We start from the raw sequence: 15,275 nt of genomic DNA, 5'->3' as shown, positions 1-15,275 counted from the left end.
TTATTTTAAAAAGTACAAAATAGATTACACCCCTTAAAATGCAGAATGCAAGTTTAAAATGGTAATTAGGAAGAATCTGTTTCTAGATACACAACAGGATTTATTCAACTTTGAAAAATCCAGAAAAGTAACATTTAAGAAGAGTGTTTGACATCAAAACTTAATGTCAATTACTTACTATAATTACTGTAAATTTATCCTAAAATGTAATAATAAAATGATAAAAAAAAGTAAACAATTAAATAGTGGAAAGAAAACCATGCAAGAAACAAACCAAAAAAAAATTTAACAGATTTTAAAAATGAAAACACATGGAAGAATGGACAATAAGCTCCCATTTCTCATAAAAAATAATAAAAAAGACGAGAAAAGAATGGCAACAAAGAAAGTGAAGGGTTTGTTCAAAAGCTAGAAACTGGAATGAGTGAAGAGTGCCCAAGATTAAGAAAATGAAAAAGAAGGAAAAGGGTGGCCAGAAAACAGGCAGGTGAAAGAGGTGCAGAGAAGATCGGATAAAATCAAACCAAATAAGGTGCAAATAAATCTTAAGGGTGGCCAGAAAACAGGTAAGTCAATGAGGTGCAGACAAGATAGGATACAATCAAAACAAGTAATGTGCAAATATATTCTAAAGGGTTTTAGATCATATGTTTAAAATATTTATGTGTTATTTGCATATTTTCTTGAAAATAACTAAAAAGCTAAAATTTAGTTAAGCAAAAAGAACACAAGATCGCCATACCATTTTCACATTAATGCACTAAACAAATGCGATCAACTAAATAAAAATACAGATAAAAAAAAAAAATTCCTCCTGAACATTGATAAGCACTCTTTACTACATGTGCATGTTCAGTACTTATCTTAAATTTCTCATTCAAAAATAAAAGTATATAACAACTTGTCCTGACCTTACCATAGGTATGCATGTATATGGCCACGGCCCTAAGGGAACATGAAAAGTAACCTTTGCCCTACAGCCTCTTTAAGTGTCTTTAGCTACTCTAACTTTGATAAACAGCCATTTAGCTACTCTTTGATAAACAACCATCCAAACAGGATTGCACAAGAGTAGAACAGTTTACATCTTATTACTTTTCTCATCCAGTTTTTGGTGCTATGCTGCAATCATTTTTACCTTTTTGATAGTAAAGCATCTACAAGTGGGTAAGCAATACATTATAACAATTAAATGAATAGTCTAGTTGAATGTTTGAAGCTTTAAAAATCTGTGTCGAAAAGCAATACATGCAAACAAATACTTATAAAAGAAGTAATCTATAGAAAATGGTGTTATATCAGTTTAAAAAAAATTGAAGAAAATGTTATGAATCTATGTATGTGATGGCATGATATGGAATGAGTAATACATGGATATATAAAATCTGATTTTATGATTCTTCATGAATTATAGATTGAAAATTATAGTCATGAAGTAGGATATACACGAACAATGTTTTTTACCTATTTATATTTGAGCTGAATCAATCATCAATTAAAGTGTTGTAAGGTTATGCACAAAATAATTTGCATGCTGTTATTTCTTAAATTTATATATGTTTATTTTCTAGTTCTTGCTATGTTGAAAGCATTTCACTTTTCACATCCAAAGACATTTATGTTAACTGTTCCTACACATTTCGCACTCATGAAAAAGAAGGCCTTCATACCTATAGCTTAATTGTGTCAATACACCTGCATTGAATGAGTTAATGAGTTAATATGGAATACTTCACATTCATTTCCTTTCTTGTGGACTAGAGGACAAAAATGTGTTTTCTACAAACGCTTAGCAGACAAGAGTGCAAAGTATGCAGACTAATTCTGATTTTCTAGACCTTTTAATCAGCCTAGCATACTTTTAGATATTTCAGTTGGGTTTTACACCTATGTCTTAAAAAACATTTTTTTATAATCCCACAAACTGTTTTAAGATAGCGAAATTGGAAAACGTTTGCTTTCACATTACTAAAATTCATGGCCGTGGCTATATACCACTAAGAAAATTCTTAATAATGATAAAAACAATAAACCAATCTACTACTTAAATTCTATCTTGCCATTTATTTAAATCCAAACCTGCTCTAAGTATAAGCAGTTGGTCTTACCATTTCCTGAAAGATTATGTTGATGACAACAAGATCACATGCGATTAGCCACCGCCACGAGTTGCCAAACACATGGAATGAAAAGAAGCACACAAGACAACATGAGCCAAAAATGTTCATAACATCCAGTGAGTCCGGACATAATGGCCCTGAGTCAGCTTCGAAACTAGCATTGTCAGCACACATCAAAGCACTGCCAGACTACAGTTTTATTCTGACATAAATTTTTAAGAAAAATAATCACTATACGTCTTTTAAATGTTTGAGTGTGAAACAGGTTTGACATTGGTACTTGATGCCACTCAGCAGTCACAATACCAACATGCATCACTGAGGTCAATAAAAATTCCCCTAAAATTAAAATAAAATTTAAAAATCTTTAAAATGTCCATCACCAAATTAGCACATCAACACTTTTCATGGCATAAAATTGTAAGAAGAATAACAATATGCATTAAATGAATAAAATTTCAGAACACATAGCAACAAAGCAAAAGTAACAAAATTAATGATTAGTCTAGTCTACTTTTTCCACATAAGGTCTAAAAGAAAACATCTACACCAGAACATAACCATTTCATTTATTGCAAGAAATGTATATCCTTTGTGTAATTTTAAAACATATATGACTGACACTTCAGTTACTTAAGTCTGTTGTTTTTCTTTCTCTCACACATGCACACTACATGTGCAGTTGCACATGCACATACATGCATTTAAACAGTAACGGGAAAATATTCTGACCTTGGCTTTGACCTCATTGGTGCGGTTCTCAAAGAGATGTTCCATTTTCTCCACATCAATCTTGAAAGGGAGGAGATCCTTCCACACAACATCACCTTTGGTGGCTGGGTGGGGAGACTCTACTGTCTGTAAGGGTCGCCAGTGCAATTTCACAGTCTTCTTCTTTTTAGGCAAATTAGCTCCAAGAGGAGGCGGCAGATTGGAAGATGGGGAGCAGGCAGTCATGCCTGATGAAGGGGGTGGTGGAGGGAAGAGACCAATGGCAGGAGGTGGTGGTGGCAGTCCTGCCATGCCAGGAGGTGGAGGTGGTGGTGGCAGTCCTGCCATGCCAGGAGGTGGTGGCGGTGGAGGCAAGTCACCTAGCATGCCTGTCATTTCACAAGTAAGTTTTGGTGGAGAAAACACATCCTGGTCTTCCTCTTCTTTCAAGTCTGTGAAATCCATGTCCTTGATTTTAAGGGAGCGCTTTAGGCGACGCTGAATGCGCTCCCACTGCATGTCGCTCTCTGTTTTCTTCTCTGATTCTAGTGGTGGCGGTGGTGGCAGTTCCCGTGATGCTTCTGGTTTACTGGAGCGACTCAATCCCTCCTTAGCTGCATTGATAATACCACTGGCATCACCTGCTGGGCGAACCATCTGTATGGGTACTCTCCCTTTGTCATCCTTAGTTGTAAATCGATTTCGTGCCTCCTGCACTGATCCCTCGTTGTTCAGCCACTCCTTCTGATAATAAAACAATACATCAATGCAATACTGATTTGTTAAATATGCTCTAGTGCAAAATGTTTAGAATCTGCTTTTGAAAAAGCAGAAAGACTGACCTGGTGACTTGCTCAAAAATTAATCTCCTTTAACACAGAATTCTTTATTTTGTAAGGACTTTCATTTGCGTAAATGATAAACATGCAAGATTTTATGTGACTACATGCCTGCATAAATGTATAAATCAACCCCTTATGATAAAGGCCAATGACTAAAGCAATAAACTGATTTGTCTGTTAAAAAGTAGACTAATGTGCAGCTTGTAGATGAATGTTACCTAAATTCAAGAGATGAGTGAGAGGTAAAAATAAAATCCTTATGCTGTTCCTCATGGAAATGAGTCACTTCCTTTTGCCTAACTAGCTTGAGGGTCTCCCTCATTTTTTATATTTGTCCAATGATCTGTGTGAAGTTTTGTCTAGTTTTCATCAGTAAATGTGTTATGATATTTGCTATTTTCCTGAATGGATTTCTGTGTCTGCACCCCTTTTCATCTTTTTCTGTGCCATTTTATTTATTTCTACTCTCATCTTGCACCATCTTGTCATTACTTAGAGTTGAGATCTGAGTATTGGCAGCATTAACTTCAAACTGTGATCGCCTTCCTCCAGCTGCTTCACAATGTCAAGCTATCAGCAAGTTTTGCGTGGAGTACAGATCAGTCTGTAATGATTGACATCATGTATCTCCAGGAAGCTCGGTGAAATATGCTGCTCAGACTAAGATGCATTTTGTGTCATCCTGCATTTTCCTCTGTCCTTGTTTCTGGTCTGTTGTTGTGTTTGATTTGTTTGGAGATGCAGTTGAACATCTGGAAAAAGCTGTGAGAAGACTAGCAGCTGTGCAGTGTTACACATCACTAGCAGCGTAGCACCACAGGATAACAAGGCGTCAAACAAAGGGCTGGACAGGGATTTTTGGGCTTGGTCAGCTGTATGAAAGACTAGAAACGGAACTGCGAGAGCAAGAGTAATGCAGTGGAAGAGTATCTGGGAGTTGCCAGCTTCTTTCTACCCAACCACAGCAAACAGTTCACATCGTCCATTGATTCCCGACTCTGTGTTTCTGTCTAGAGTTTACTGAGATTTAGGTGACATTATCTGACACTGATAGGAAGGTGGTGTTCAAAGAAAAGTTGGTGGTTACCAAGAGCTCAGGCAGAGCTGTCAAGGTGTTGCACAGAATTATTCATTTGTTTGGTGTGAATCTGTGTCCTACGGTTTTCAGTCCACACACCAGACCTTTGTGTTTTACAACAGAACCTAGCCAATACCTACATCGAAGTGACTTGTCGGCAAGTTTTATATCAGACTCTGCTGTCAGTAGCATGTCTGCCATATCCATCTGTTCCCAAGTTTTTGCAAGTTGCACCCCCTCTTCCTGCAGTGCCTGCTAGATCCCATCAGGTTGGATCATTAAATAAAGGGGGAATGCCTATTCCATGGCACCTAGCAATAACATTTCTCTACTTCTTCTAACATGTATTAATATTATATTATTTAGTATATGTATAAATTAATATGATGTGCTTGCATGTCTATAAGTGTCTTGAGTTTGGCTGATGCTGGAAAAAGGTGCTATACAAATGTGCTATTTATTTATTATTTAATTATATTTATGACTACACAAGGGATACCTGTTCAACTGTTCCTACCTGCGGTTGTCTTCTTCCTGGTTCCTGCTTGCTGCTAACTTCTTCAATATACTGATCCCTTCGCTGGGGCATTTCTGGAACTGCTACAGGCTGTTCCCACTGGTTCTGAAGGGGTGGTGGTTCAAAAACCTCTTCTGCTCGACCCTGGTGTAGTCCTGCCTGTTGCTGATGTTGCTGGCGTTTGTACTGTGCCCACCGTTGGTTGCTTGACATGGCAGAGCCATCATCATCTGCATGGGAACCTGTTGTGGGGCTGTGCTGGTCATTAAGTGCATTGTTGCGTGCTTCAAAAGAGCTGGGGTCTAGAGAAGCTTCTGCGAAACTGTGGTACCCAGACTCATTATATTGTGCAACACCCTTCCCCTGACCGAAACCCTCTGAAAAAAACAATCAGAGTAACAGTTAGACATCTAGAAACAAACATCCTAATTAAACTATTAAGCACAGTATGTATAAAGTTGTACTGTGTACTCTCTCTTGCACACGCTCTCACACATGCACATGCATGTATCCACACACACAAACATACAGTCTTGACAAAAATGACTCAGTGGGATGTAACTACTACCATTTGTAAAATTTTTTCCAAAGAACATGCTAAACATTATGAAACCAAAAGCAAATGAATTAGTATTAAACATGCCAAGAAAGCAAACAAGAGAGGGAGAGTAAACAAACAATAATGAGAAGTTATCCAAGATAATAACTTGAGTTGTTACACCCCCAAGCACTCCAAGGTAACGTTACACCCCAAGTATTCCAAGGTAATGTGTTATGCCCATATCAAAATTGATGTGATGGAAGAAAATGTTCATCTGAGTGAGAGTAACAGAAGAAAAAAGACCAGACAGTGGAAGTATTCACTGCTTGCAAGTATTTTGTGAAACTTGTTTCAGTTTCATGGCATTTAACAACAGTGGCTAGTTTTAAGAGCATATTTCTTCCCCTGCTTCAGTATGGGTGATGTAGCAGGACTGGTTAAAGATGAAGCAATTTTACGAGTTTGTAATCTCACCTGAGAACTCAAAGTCACTCTGAGAACTGAGAGAAGAGGAGGGGGCTATGCGCTGTGTAGGTGAAAACAACCTCGACTGCTGAGGGTCAGGGCTAGCACTACTAAGGGTACCACACGGAGAGGAAGAAGTGGAAGTAATGGAACAGTTCTCAGCTGCAGCGTCTGCATCCAGTTGCAGATATAATTCACTCGCAAGTTCTTGTTCTTTGATGAGCGAGCAATGCCGGTGTCGCCTTTCCCGTCTGTCTCGCATGCCATCTGCATGGGACCCAAGTCCACCAGGAAGAGCAGAAAAGAAAGGGGAGTGTTTCATGCTGGTTGGTTAGTACACAAAGTCAGCAACAACAGCTTCCTCTTATGACAAGCAACAGGTAAAAAGCAAACCACAGAGCTTTCACAAACAGTTTATTGCGGTATAAACAGAAAAAAAACAATCTATATCTATTCCATTTCACAGAGAGAGCAGAGGAGAAAAGAAAGCCTAAAGTCCTAATAAAATTTATATTTTCAGCACATATATGAGAATCTCATTAAAGAGCCCAGAGGGCGAATGAAATGTGGTCAGAACTGATTGTGTGAGCTCTGGCATCAAACCACTTCATGTCAAATGGTAGCATATGACACATAAGCACTTCATATCAAGCCAAATATAAAAGACTAAGCCATTCTGATGAAACATCTATGCTATTTTTAACAAAATGGAAAAACAAATATTTTCATTAACAGCAAAAGCCATGCAGAAAATGTGCTCCAAAAAGTAAATTTTCAGAAAATGTGTTAATAAAAAACAATTAAATTTAATAATAAAGTAATAATATTAAATTTTTCTGGCTTCACTGAGTAATCTGACAAGTAGAGTGCAAAGGAGTAATGACATCAATTAAAATCTGACTATTCATGTTAAATGATTCTTCTACTTTATTTAAGATTATTTATATAGTACCTTTCCATGCCATAATGCTGGCTCAGTAAACTTTGCAAATGCACTTATGTTTACATTCTGACAGTAATGACTTTGGCAAGATGACAGTTTCAAGAACTCATTCTGTTGAATCTGATGAGAGCAGGCTAACCTGAACAGCAAGAGTGCCTCGAAGTGTAATCAGAATCATTTATATATGTTTCTGAACTGATTCTTTTTTGCAGGATACTGCACTATATCAGAAAAGGGAACCTTGGCCTTACCTCTAACCCCGACTTGAATCTATACTCTACAAAAGTTTTGCCTAAGATATTCTTCTTTGACACAATTGTCATTCATGTTTGAGATATGTTCAGATCAAAAACCCTAAATGAGTTAAATTTCAAACCGAATTAAAGCATCATGCTTCTAATGCAAAGTAAATTTAGTCTGAATTCTGACAACCACACAGCAGAAAAACCCAAGCCACTCATCTTTGAGAAAAAAAAAACCAAACTATGACAGCTTTGCACATCAAACCAGGAGAAAAAATTAGCTGCATTAGACAAGGCATCACACTTACGATTTGACGATGGAGACCCATTTTGTTGCATTTCTGCTGGAACTGGGTGTCTTTTGTGAGGGACATGAGGTTCTGTGTCTTGCTGTTCAGGAGTTCTGAAATTCCTGCATCAGCAGGTAATCATAAAGTATTAACATCCGTTATTCACTAGGGTCTTTGGGGGTAGGTGTTGATTCATGCTCAGTATTATTAGTTACAAATTAAATCAATTGTATTGTAACATGTTTTTTTTATGCTGATTCTCAACTTAGACGCTGAGAATGAATTTGTATCCTTGTCCTCTGTTAATATTTTTGTCAGTTTCTTTTATTTTATGTTCGTGACAAGCCTGTGAAATTGTCTTGCTATTAATGCCTCAAACATAATTTGTGAAATGGCATCTGCACCCTGTCTCCATCTGTTTCTGTCGTCGGCGTTTGAACATATCTGCTGGCGACTCCTCTGGGGGTAGGATGGGGGTGTTAGGTGTTAGGACTGCTTTCTGAAGGGGCACATGACGCTTACTCTTCCTGCCTTCACCTTCACTCTTCAGTCTTGGCTCTCTCCTGCATCACAACACTTTGTTTTCAAAAATTACTCATAAATAAATCATAATAAAATCTCATTACAATCAAATTTAAAAAATTTATTGATAACAGAAGGAAAACTAATGCAATATAAAAAGCCAATCACATCTTCCTGCTAATATGAACAGAAAATGTATAGCATGCTGAGCTAACCTCACAAATGTACACATTTCACATGAAAATACCTGAGATTTTCAAGCTGCGGGATTTCTGAAGAGTCTTCTCCATCTTCATGCTTAAGCGCACTCTGTAAAAACAATATAAAGCAATCAAGATGAGAAAATAGGTGAATCAGCATAATGATCAGAATAATTATGAAATTTGTAGAATGCATCACCCAAGCTCACATGAAATGACAGTTAACTGTACGATGAAGAAAAACAAGCAAGAAAAGCAAATGGATGACACCATGGCAAACATGAACCAAGTTAATGGACAAAGATAAGAAACTGAAGAGTGAGTGGAAGAGTTCACCAGATAATAATAGATTTTTCTTAAAGAGATGGGTTTTGAGGCCAGACTTGGAAGCTTTAAATGTTAACAGAGGTCGAAGAGAGTTTAAACAATGAGGCCAGAGAAAGAGTATCTGGTCAATCTCTCCCATTTGAACACATGGCACAGACAGGAGGTCAGTGCAACCAGATCAAAGAGATTAAGTTGGATGACAAGGCATCAGTAAGACAGGTATGCTGGAGTAAGGACATGAAGACAATGGTTGCATAGTGTGATAATCTTATATAATTAACGTGAGATTGAACTGGCAATCAGCAAAGCTTGAACTGAAAGTCAGCATAGCTTGCAAATAAAGGGTGCAGCATGGTGTGCCTTTTGTCTACAACAGACAACATGAGCAGTAGTGTTGAGCCCTCTAAATCTTGTCCAATAAGTTAGGGAGATTGCCGAGTAGAAAGCCATAGTAATGTAGCTGGGATGACACAAGTGACAGAATGGAAGATGGACTGTACTGATGTGAGATTCCTGAGACAATGATGTCAATGATAACAGTGCCATGATGTTCTGGAAAAAAGCTATTTTTACCTCAGAGAAAGCAAAAGTAGTAGAGGATGGAACACATTTTAGTTTAGTTTTAGATGCTGTTGTAATGACCTCAGTTTTGTTGTCATCTTCAGTTTGCTGGTAAATATCTAGGCTTTCACAGAGTCTACTGTTTGCTTTCAGACCTGCTGGAGCTGAGAAGTGGGGCCAAATGCTAGCAACTGTGTTACACACATACAACACATACATACAACATACAACACTGCAGGCCCTAATGGTGGATGGCAGACCAAGTCTGTGGATGTAAATAGTGGATAAAAGTTATCCAAGAACTGAGCCCTGAGACATCTAGTACATCTAGTACATCTAAGTCACAGGCTTAGATGTGGTGCCTTTAACCACCATGGTCTGGGTGTGGTCAGTCTGGTAGGACCAGAATCCAAGAGACTGAAAGTGAGAAGGAGGTGCAGGAGAGGGATGTTTTATCAACTGCAGACAAGAAAAGACAAGAGATATGTCCGCAAGATGACAGCAGCTGTGTCAGAAAGATGACATATAATTACAGCCATACAGAGCAACATAACAAACAGCTTTGTCAGAATATCTGGAATGACCCATAGTTTGTGGTTTATATGTCAACACTATCCATCTTGGCTTGGAGTAAATTTATGACTTCCTCACCTGACGACATCAAGGCTTTCATGGAGAAAGGATACGAATTACAAGTTTGAAATCTTGGACAATGAAACAGCAACATAGTGCTGAAAGGACAAATCTGAGCACCCACCTTTTACTCCACAAGATAATCACATCCACATTCTTTAACTGAGCTCAATGCCAAGTGAAGAAATGTGCTATTTAAGGACTCATTAATAATCACACTCAGATCCATGTCATCAAGACCTGGCTAAGCTCTGGAAGTGGTAATCCAAAAATATCTAACCCAAGACCTGTAGTGTGAGTTGCTCTTAACTCTACCATTCCCCTTCCTCCAATAAATATTTCATCCAAGCCTTATTCATAATTTTATGAAAGAATGTGTCCTGTTTTCATTACAGCAAATATTATGATAAATTAGAACCCTCTGTCTTAGCCATACTTCATAAATTTGTAGCTGTGTGAGGAGGTCCAGGTCAGCTCCCTGGCGTTCCATGTGCTTGCGCGTGATGCGCTCCATGCCTTGTTCTTCTAGACTATCAGTGACGTCGTAAAATGAGTCCTGTTCAGGGATAGCATTCAACACCTAAGACAGGAAGAAACATAGAATAAATTATAGAAAAATCAAGTCTGATATCTTGAAATACTGGCTTTTCTAGTTAATATGACATTAAGGTTCTAGCCTGACTCAAGTTCTATGGGTGTTTATCAGCACACACTCTCTTTTAGATTCACTGAAGCAGCAACATACATGTGTCCAGGGTCTACTAAGGTCGATCGAAAAATTCTAAATAATTTTGCCTAATACAGAATCTTTTAACATTTATACCGAGCAAGAAGGAAAATCCTAATTCAAATAAAGCAGCATATATCAATATAATACTGGGGCCATCAGGACTTTATCTTAGATCTCACTGGTAATAAAATTCATCAGCATGCCTAACCCACAATTAGGAAAGTTTGCGGGTGACTTTGCCGGTCAAGGACCCTGAATGCTCTACTCAATGTTCATCTAGCTTCGTTAAAAGTAGTCTCTCTGAGATCCTAATACAACACTTTACAGACCAATCTAATTCAGCTGCATTTCATTCACTCATCATGATACTGCCGATATAGCACAGTACTTCACTGGTCATGACACATCACCTTGTTGACCAATGTCATGGCATACACCAGTAGCTCAGAGTCTGATCCCTCTTTTTCACTGAGGATGGCCATGACATTTGCCCAGGATCTGAGGCCACGTCGGGCATCTACAGTGTTGATGGCTCGCAAGAGCTGCATGGCATTAGTTTCTGTGTACTCGACGAACACAAGCAGAAGCTTCAAAGCTGTTTTGACCACCAGACGGCCCTGCATGCATAGAGTACCTGGGTTTAATTAAACCTTGATAAAAACATAATAACTGGATAGCTAATTAAGCATCTCTTCTTTTGGGAAAGTCATAATCAGGAATTTAAAAACTTAAAATGTCTCTACAATATAATGTTGCATTTCAAAATCCTTTTCATCTATTATGAAAAGAATAATAGAAGAATCCTTTATTTGCTTTACCACAAAAATACTATTTTCCATTTCAAAGCTCTAAAATTTTGCAACTTATTTTTGCATGGCATATATGGGATGGTGTTTGTGCATGATTATAAATGCATTGAGCTCAATGTTTTCAGTACCTTAGAGGCAAGAAGAGTGTACAGCCACTGAATGGTAGCATTGTGTCGAATAACACCCTCCATGCCATCCACATACAACATGACCTGGCCCAGAGCTGTCAACAAAAAGACATGCCACATTCAGGTTAGAACTACTCTTGCACATAACATGACAGATGGGTAAAACGAAGAAAAGAGGGAGGCTGTCTGATGATTTATCGAAATTGGGTGATAGACCATTATTAAGGAGACTAACAAGAGTGATAAACAATAACAAGTTACTAGTAGAATAAATAATAAGAAACATTGCTAAAAATAACATCTTATATAATTAATAGACTCTATTGACATTTGCACCTCAATTTACCCTAAATTAGAGCTGTATGCACAATGACCATAAAAGATAAAGTACTTTCATGACTTCTCAAACAAAAAACACTGACCTCTGAGAATGTAGTTCTGGTAGTTCTGGTCTGCCTCAGCCCCAACTTTAATGAGGCAGTCAAGTCCATCATTGTTGACAAACTCATGGACAAGGTCTTTATCATCCTGAAAAGCAAGATGTTTGTCTTATGAGACTATGAATGAATGATTCATATCTACGCCATCAGGAATGTGTGTGCACACACACACACGCATACACTCATACATGTAGTGATCACCTTCGCATTAATACTTTATCTAAATTAACATCCACTGTTTATAAACAATAAAATCAGTTTAATCTAGGTTCTGGATGGGTCTGTGGTTTTGTTGTTAAGTACTTCACAGTTTAGTATCAGGCCTTGTGGCAGCTCATTTGTAATATAGAAATCCAAAGAAAACAATTTACAGCAATGAGTGCTGGTGCTAGTTGGTAACACGATTATTATTACTGTGTTTAAGATGTTTTATGGTATTTGAAAGCATTTTGGAAAAGCTTTACGTACACAAAATGGTAAAATATATGGCTAACTGATGCTTAAGGTTAAATTACATATATGCTCCACCTTACATACAAAATCAACTTAATGACAGTCTCAAGAATGTAACCTAAGACCAGCTAAATAGCAGAACAAGATAAAGTGAAAAATTATAAACAGTTAACCTGGAAGATTTGTTTCAGAGAAAAGAGTGCCCTTCTTAGTTCTTTTCCAGAAGAGTTCAGAAGCTTTTCTGAAAAAAATACATAGTGATTTATAAATGCTGTTCAAGTGTCAATTTGTCACAGAAATTTGGGTTTTTGGTGTTACAAATAACGTATGATACAGCAAATCAGTGATGACTCTTTGACTTTCTAGATGATTTGAAAATCACCAAAACGAAAGGCAGAGACTGTGACATTTAATATCCTAATGTATCACAAGAAGTTTAACTTAGGTCAGATAATTAATATTATCTGTGATATTACTTTCATGAACTTGGTACTGTTGTCATTAATTAATGCAGTTTTGCATGAAAAGACGTCCAGGCAGCTGTAGATAGAGCCAGCCTCACCAAACAATGAGTTGATAATGCTCTAGTGACAAAAACTGACACCAGTCTTCATATGCAATCTTGTTATCTAGTACAGTAAGACTACAATACTGGAGAATGGGCAGACACATAATAAGTGCGGTATTGTTACACTAAAGCGCAACAGTAGGCCGTTTGCAACTGGCACAGTAGCTAACTGAGAATGGTAGCTAGGCAGTTGTCTAGTGCTGCAGTAATGGCGAATGGTTGCTAGGGAATCTGCACCCAACGATGCTCTCTGGGTCTGTTACCCAAATGTCCAGTCTATGATGAGCTGTCTGAGGAATAGCTTTTATCCAAAGGAAGTATTAGCCCTGAACAATAGATTCAAACTATGAAAAGTGGTCACTGTACTGTAAAGAGGATGACAAGGCTGGCCTACTGTACTGTACTCATGCTTGTGTTTGTCTGTGAGCTTGCAGTATAGCAAGACATGCTAGAGTGGTGTGTGTGTGTCTTCTGTGACCATCACTGTAGCATATTCCATGTGCATGGTCACTCAACAAAAATAAATCTTATCTTCCAAGAACAGTATAAAGCTGAATAATGTAGAACGGCATTGCTACACTAATAGGGAATGGTTCCCTTGCCACTTGCCACTAGCACAGTATGGGGCTGCTGGTGACATTCCATGCCGTGCTCTATGGCAGCTTGGACAGGGGGTTATCCAGTCACACTGTGCCCTAAGTTGCATTCCTATAGTGTTCCTACAAGTTGTGGTGAACTTTGTCACTAGGTTTACTTTCAGCGACGATGATCGACAGAATGACGGACGTATGGTGAACTAGTCAGTGTCCACCTTGTAAACTGCTCTGTTGAGCTACAAGTCACTGACTCACTAGTCACCTTTCTACAGTCACCATGCTTCTATCTAGCTTGCAAAACACACAACGCACTTGTGCACATGCAGGTTCTCACTCTGACGCGCGCGCACATGCACACACACAGACACACAGACACACAGACACGTGCTAGGAAGCGGCGGGGTCAGGTCATTATTTGGCTTTGTGCACTCCAGTGTGTTGCACATGCATATTTGTTCTTTAGTGCGTGTGCGGTCTAGCTTGTTACTGAAGTGTAGAACACATACATCGTCGACTAGCAAAACAAAAATATGAACATTGGTCATAATGGTGGACTGTTGTCACCGACAACCTGCCGTTTGTTTCAAAGACTGAGTGATTGCCATACATGCGTACATGTCTAAATGAGCCCGAGCACTAGTTACATCAGATGAACAACAAAAGTGTCACTTAATTATTGCTTAAATTCGTGTGTAGTGGCAACACGTGGTCCTGTCACACACACACACACAGGTAATCATGCCTCCAGGCAGTGCAAGTCTAAAGCCCCGTAATACAACCACGAATCCCTTATTCCGTTTGTCATCAGGCACTACAGTGCACATCCTATCTCTGGACGATACACATCTGCGAGGTCAACACATATTTACTGAGGGCAGCATTGCAGTGACCCCACAAACATTTATTACAGGCGCTCGCATCAGGACAGTTACAAACCCCCCTCTCCACCCCGCGTTGTTTCAGCAAAAAGCCCACATACCTGCAAGATTTTTCACTTTTGTTATCATGGAGGGTAAAAGGCCTCACATCTACACCCATGCCTCACATCTTATAGACACACCCATGCCTCACATCTTATAGACACACCCATGCCTCACACCTTACAGACACACCCATGCCTCACATCTTATAGACACACCCATGCCTCACATCTTACAGACACACCCATGCCTCACATCTTACAGACACACCCATGCCTCACATCTTACAGACACACCCATGCCTCACACCTTACAGACACACTCATGCCTCACATCTTATAGACACACCCATGCCTCACATCTTACAGACACACCCATGCCTCACATCTTACAGACACACCCATGCCTCACATCTTATAGACACATCCATGCTTCACAGCCTCCAGCACGAGGCTCGCCAAAAGAACCCGATTCGAAGTCCGAAAAGGTTCACCCGGCTGTTCAGTGTGTCAACCACGGATCTATACAGGTAGGTGGGTAGCTGACCTCCACCCTTGTCACAGGTTTGATGTAGGTCAAGCGCTTGGTGACCGCTTATGTCATGTAAATAATCATAACACTAAATGTGATTTATACACA

The 15,275-nt window shown here is 38.7% G+C and overlaps 1 protein-coding gene across 8 annotated transcripts in view; it reads right to left on the bottom strand.

The window, feature by feature from the left end:
- The window catches only part of LOC112577151 (FH1/FH2 domain-containing protein 1-like), a 38,122-nt gene that overhangs the window by 11,976 nt on the left and 10,871 nt on the right, over window positions 1–15,275 (bottom strand). For 5 of the 8 annotated variants that reach the window (XM_025260134.1, XM_025260133.1, XM_025260132.1 and 2 more), the window contains 12 exons: window positions 12,726–12,793; window positions 12,082–12,187; window positions 11,660–11,754; window positions 11,133–11,339; window positions 10,429–10,572; window positions 8,519–8,580; window positions 8,154–8,312; window positions 7,768–7,871; window positions 6,284–6,541; window positions 5,269–5,645; window positions 2,853–3,575; window positions 2,109–2,114 (listed from right to left, as the gene is read on the bottom strand). In XM_025260134.1, the coding sequence (XP_025115919.1) occupies window positions 2,109–2,114; window positions 2,853–3,575; window positions 5,269–5,645; window positions 6,284–6,541; window positions 7,768–7,871; window positions 8,154–8,312; window positions 8,519–8,580; window positions 10,429–10,572; window positions 11,133–11,339; window positions 11,660–11,754; window positions 12,082–12,187; window positions 12,726–12,793 (2,309 nt within the window). The remainder of the gene's footprint in view (window positions 1–2,108; window positions 2,115–2,852; window positions 3,576–5,268; window positions 5,646–6,283; window positions 6,542–7,767; window positions 7,872–8,153; window positions 8,313–8,518; window positions 8,581–10,428; window positions 10,573–11,132; window positions 11,340–11,659; window positions 11,755–12,081; window positions 12,188–12,725; window positions 12,794–15,275) is intronic. The other 3 variants (XM_025260129.1, XM_025260131.1, XM_025260135.1) reach the window with 3 other exon arrangements.

This window comes from Pomacea canaliculata, linkage group LG12 (genome assembly GCF_003073045.1).
Source record: "Pomacea canaliculata isolate SZHN2017 linkage group LG12, ASM307304v1, whole genome shotgun sequence".
In the NCBI taxonomy this organism is placed as follows: Eukaryota; Metazoa; Mollusca; class Gastropoda; order Architaenioglossa; family Ampullariidae; genus Pomacea; species Pomacea canaliculata.
Note: the sequence above shows the minus strand (reverse complement) of the source record. Positions and strands in the feature narration are given on the sequence as shown.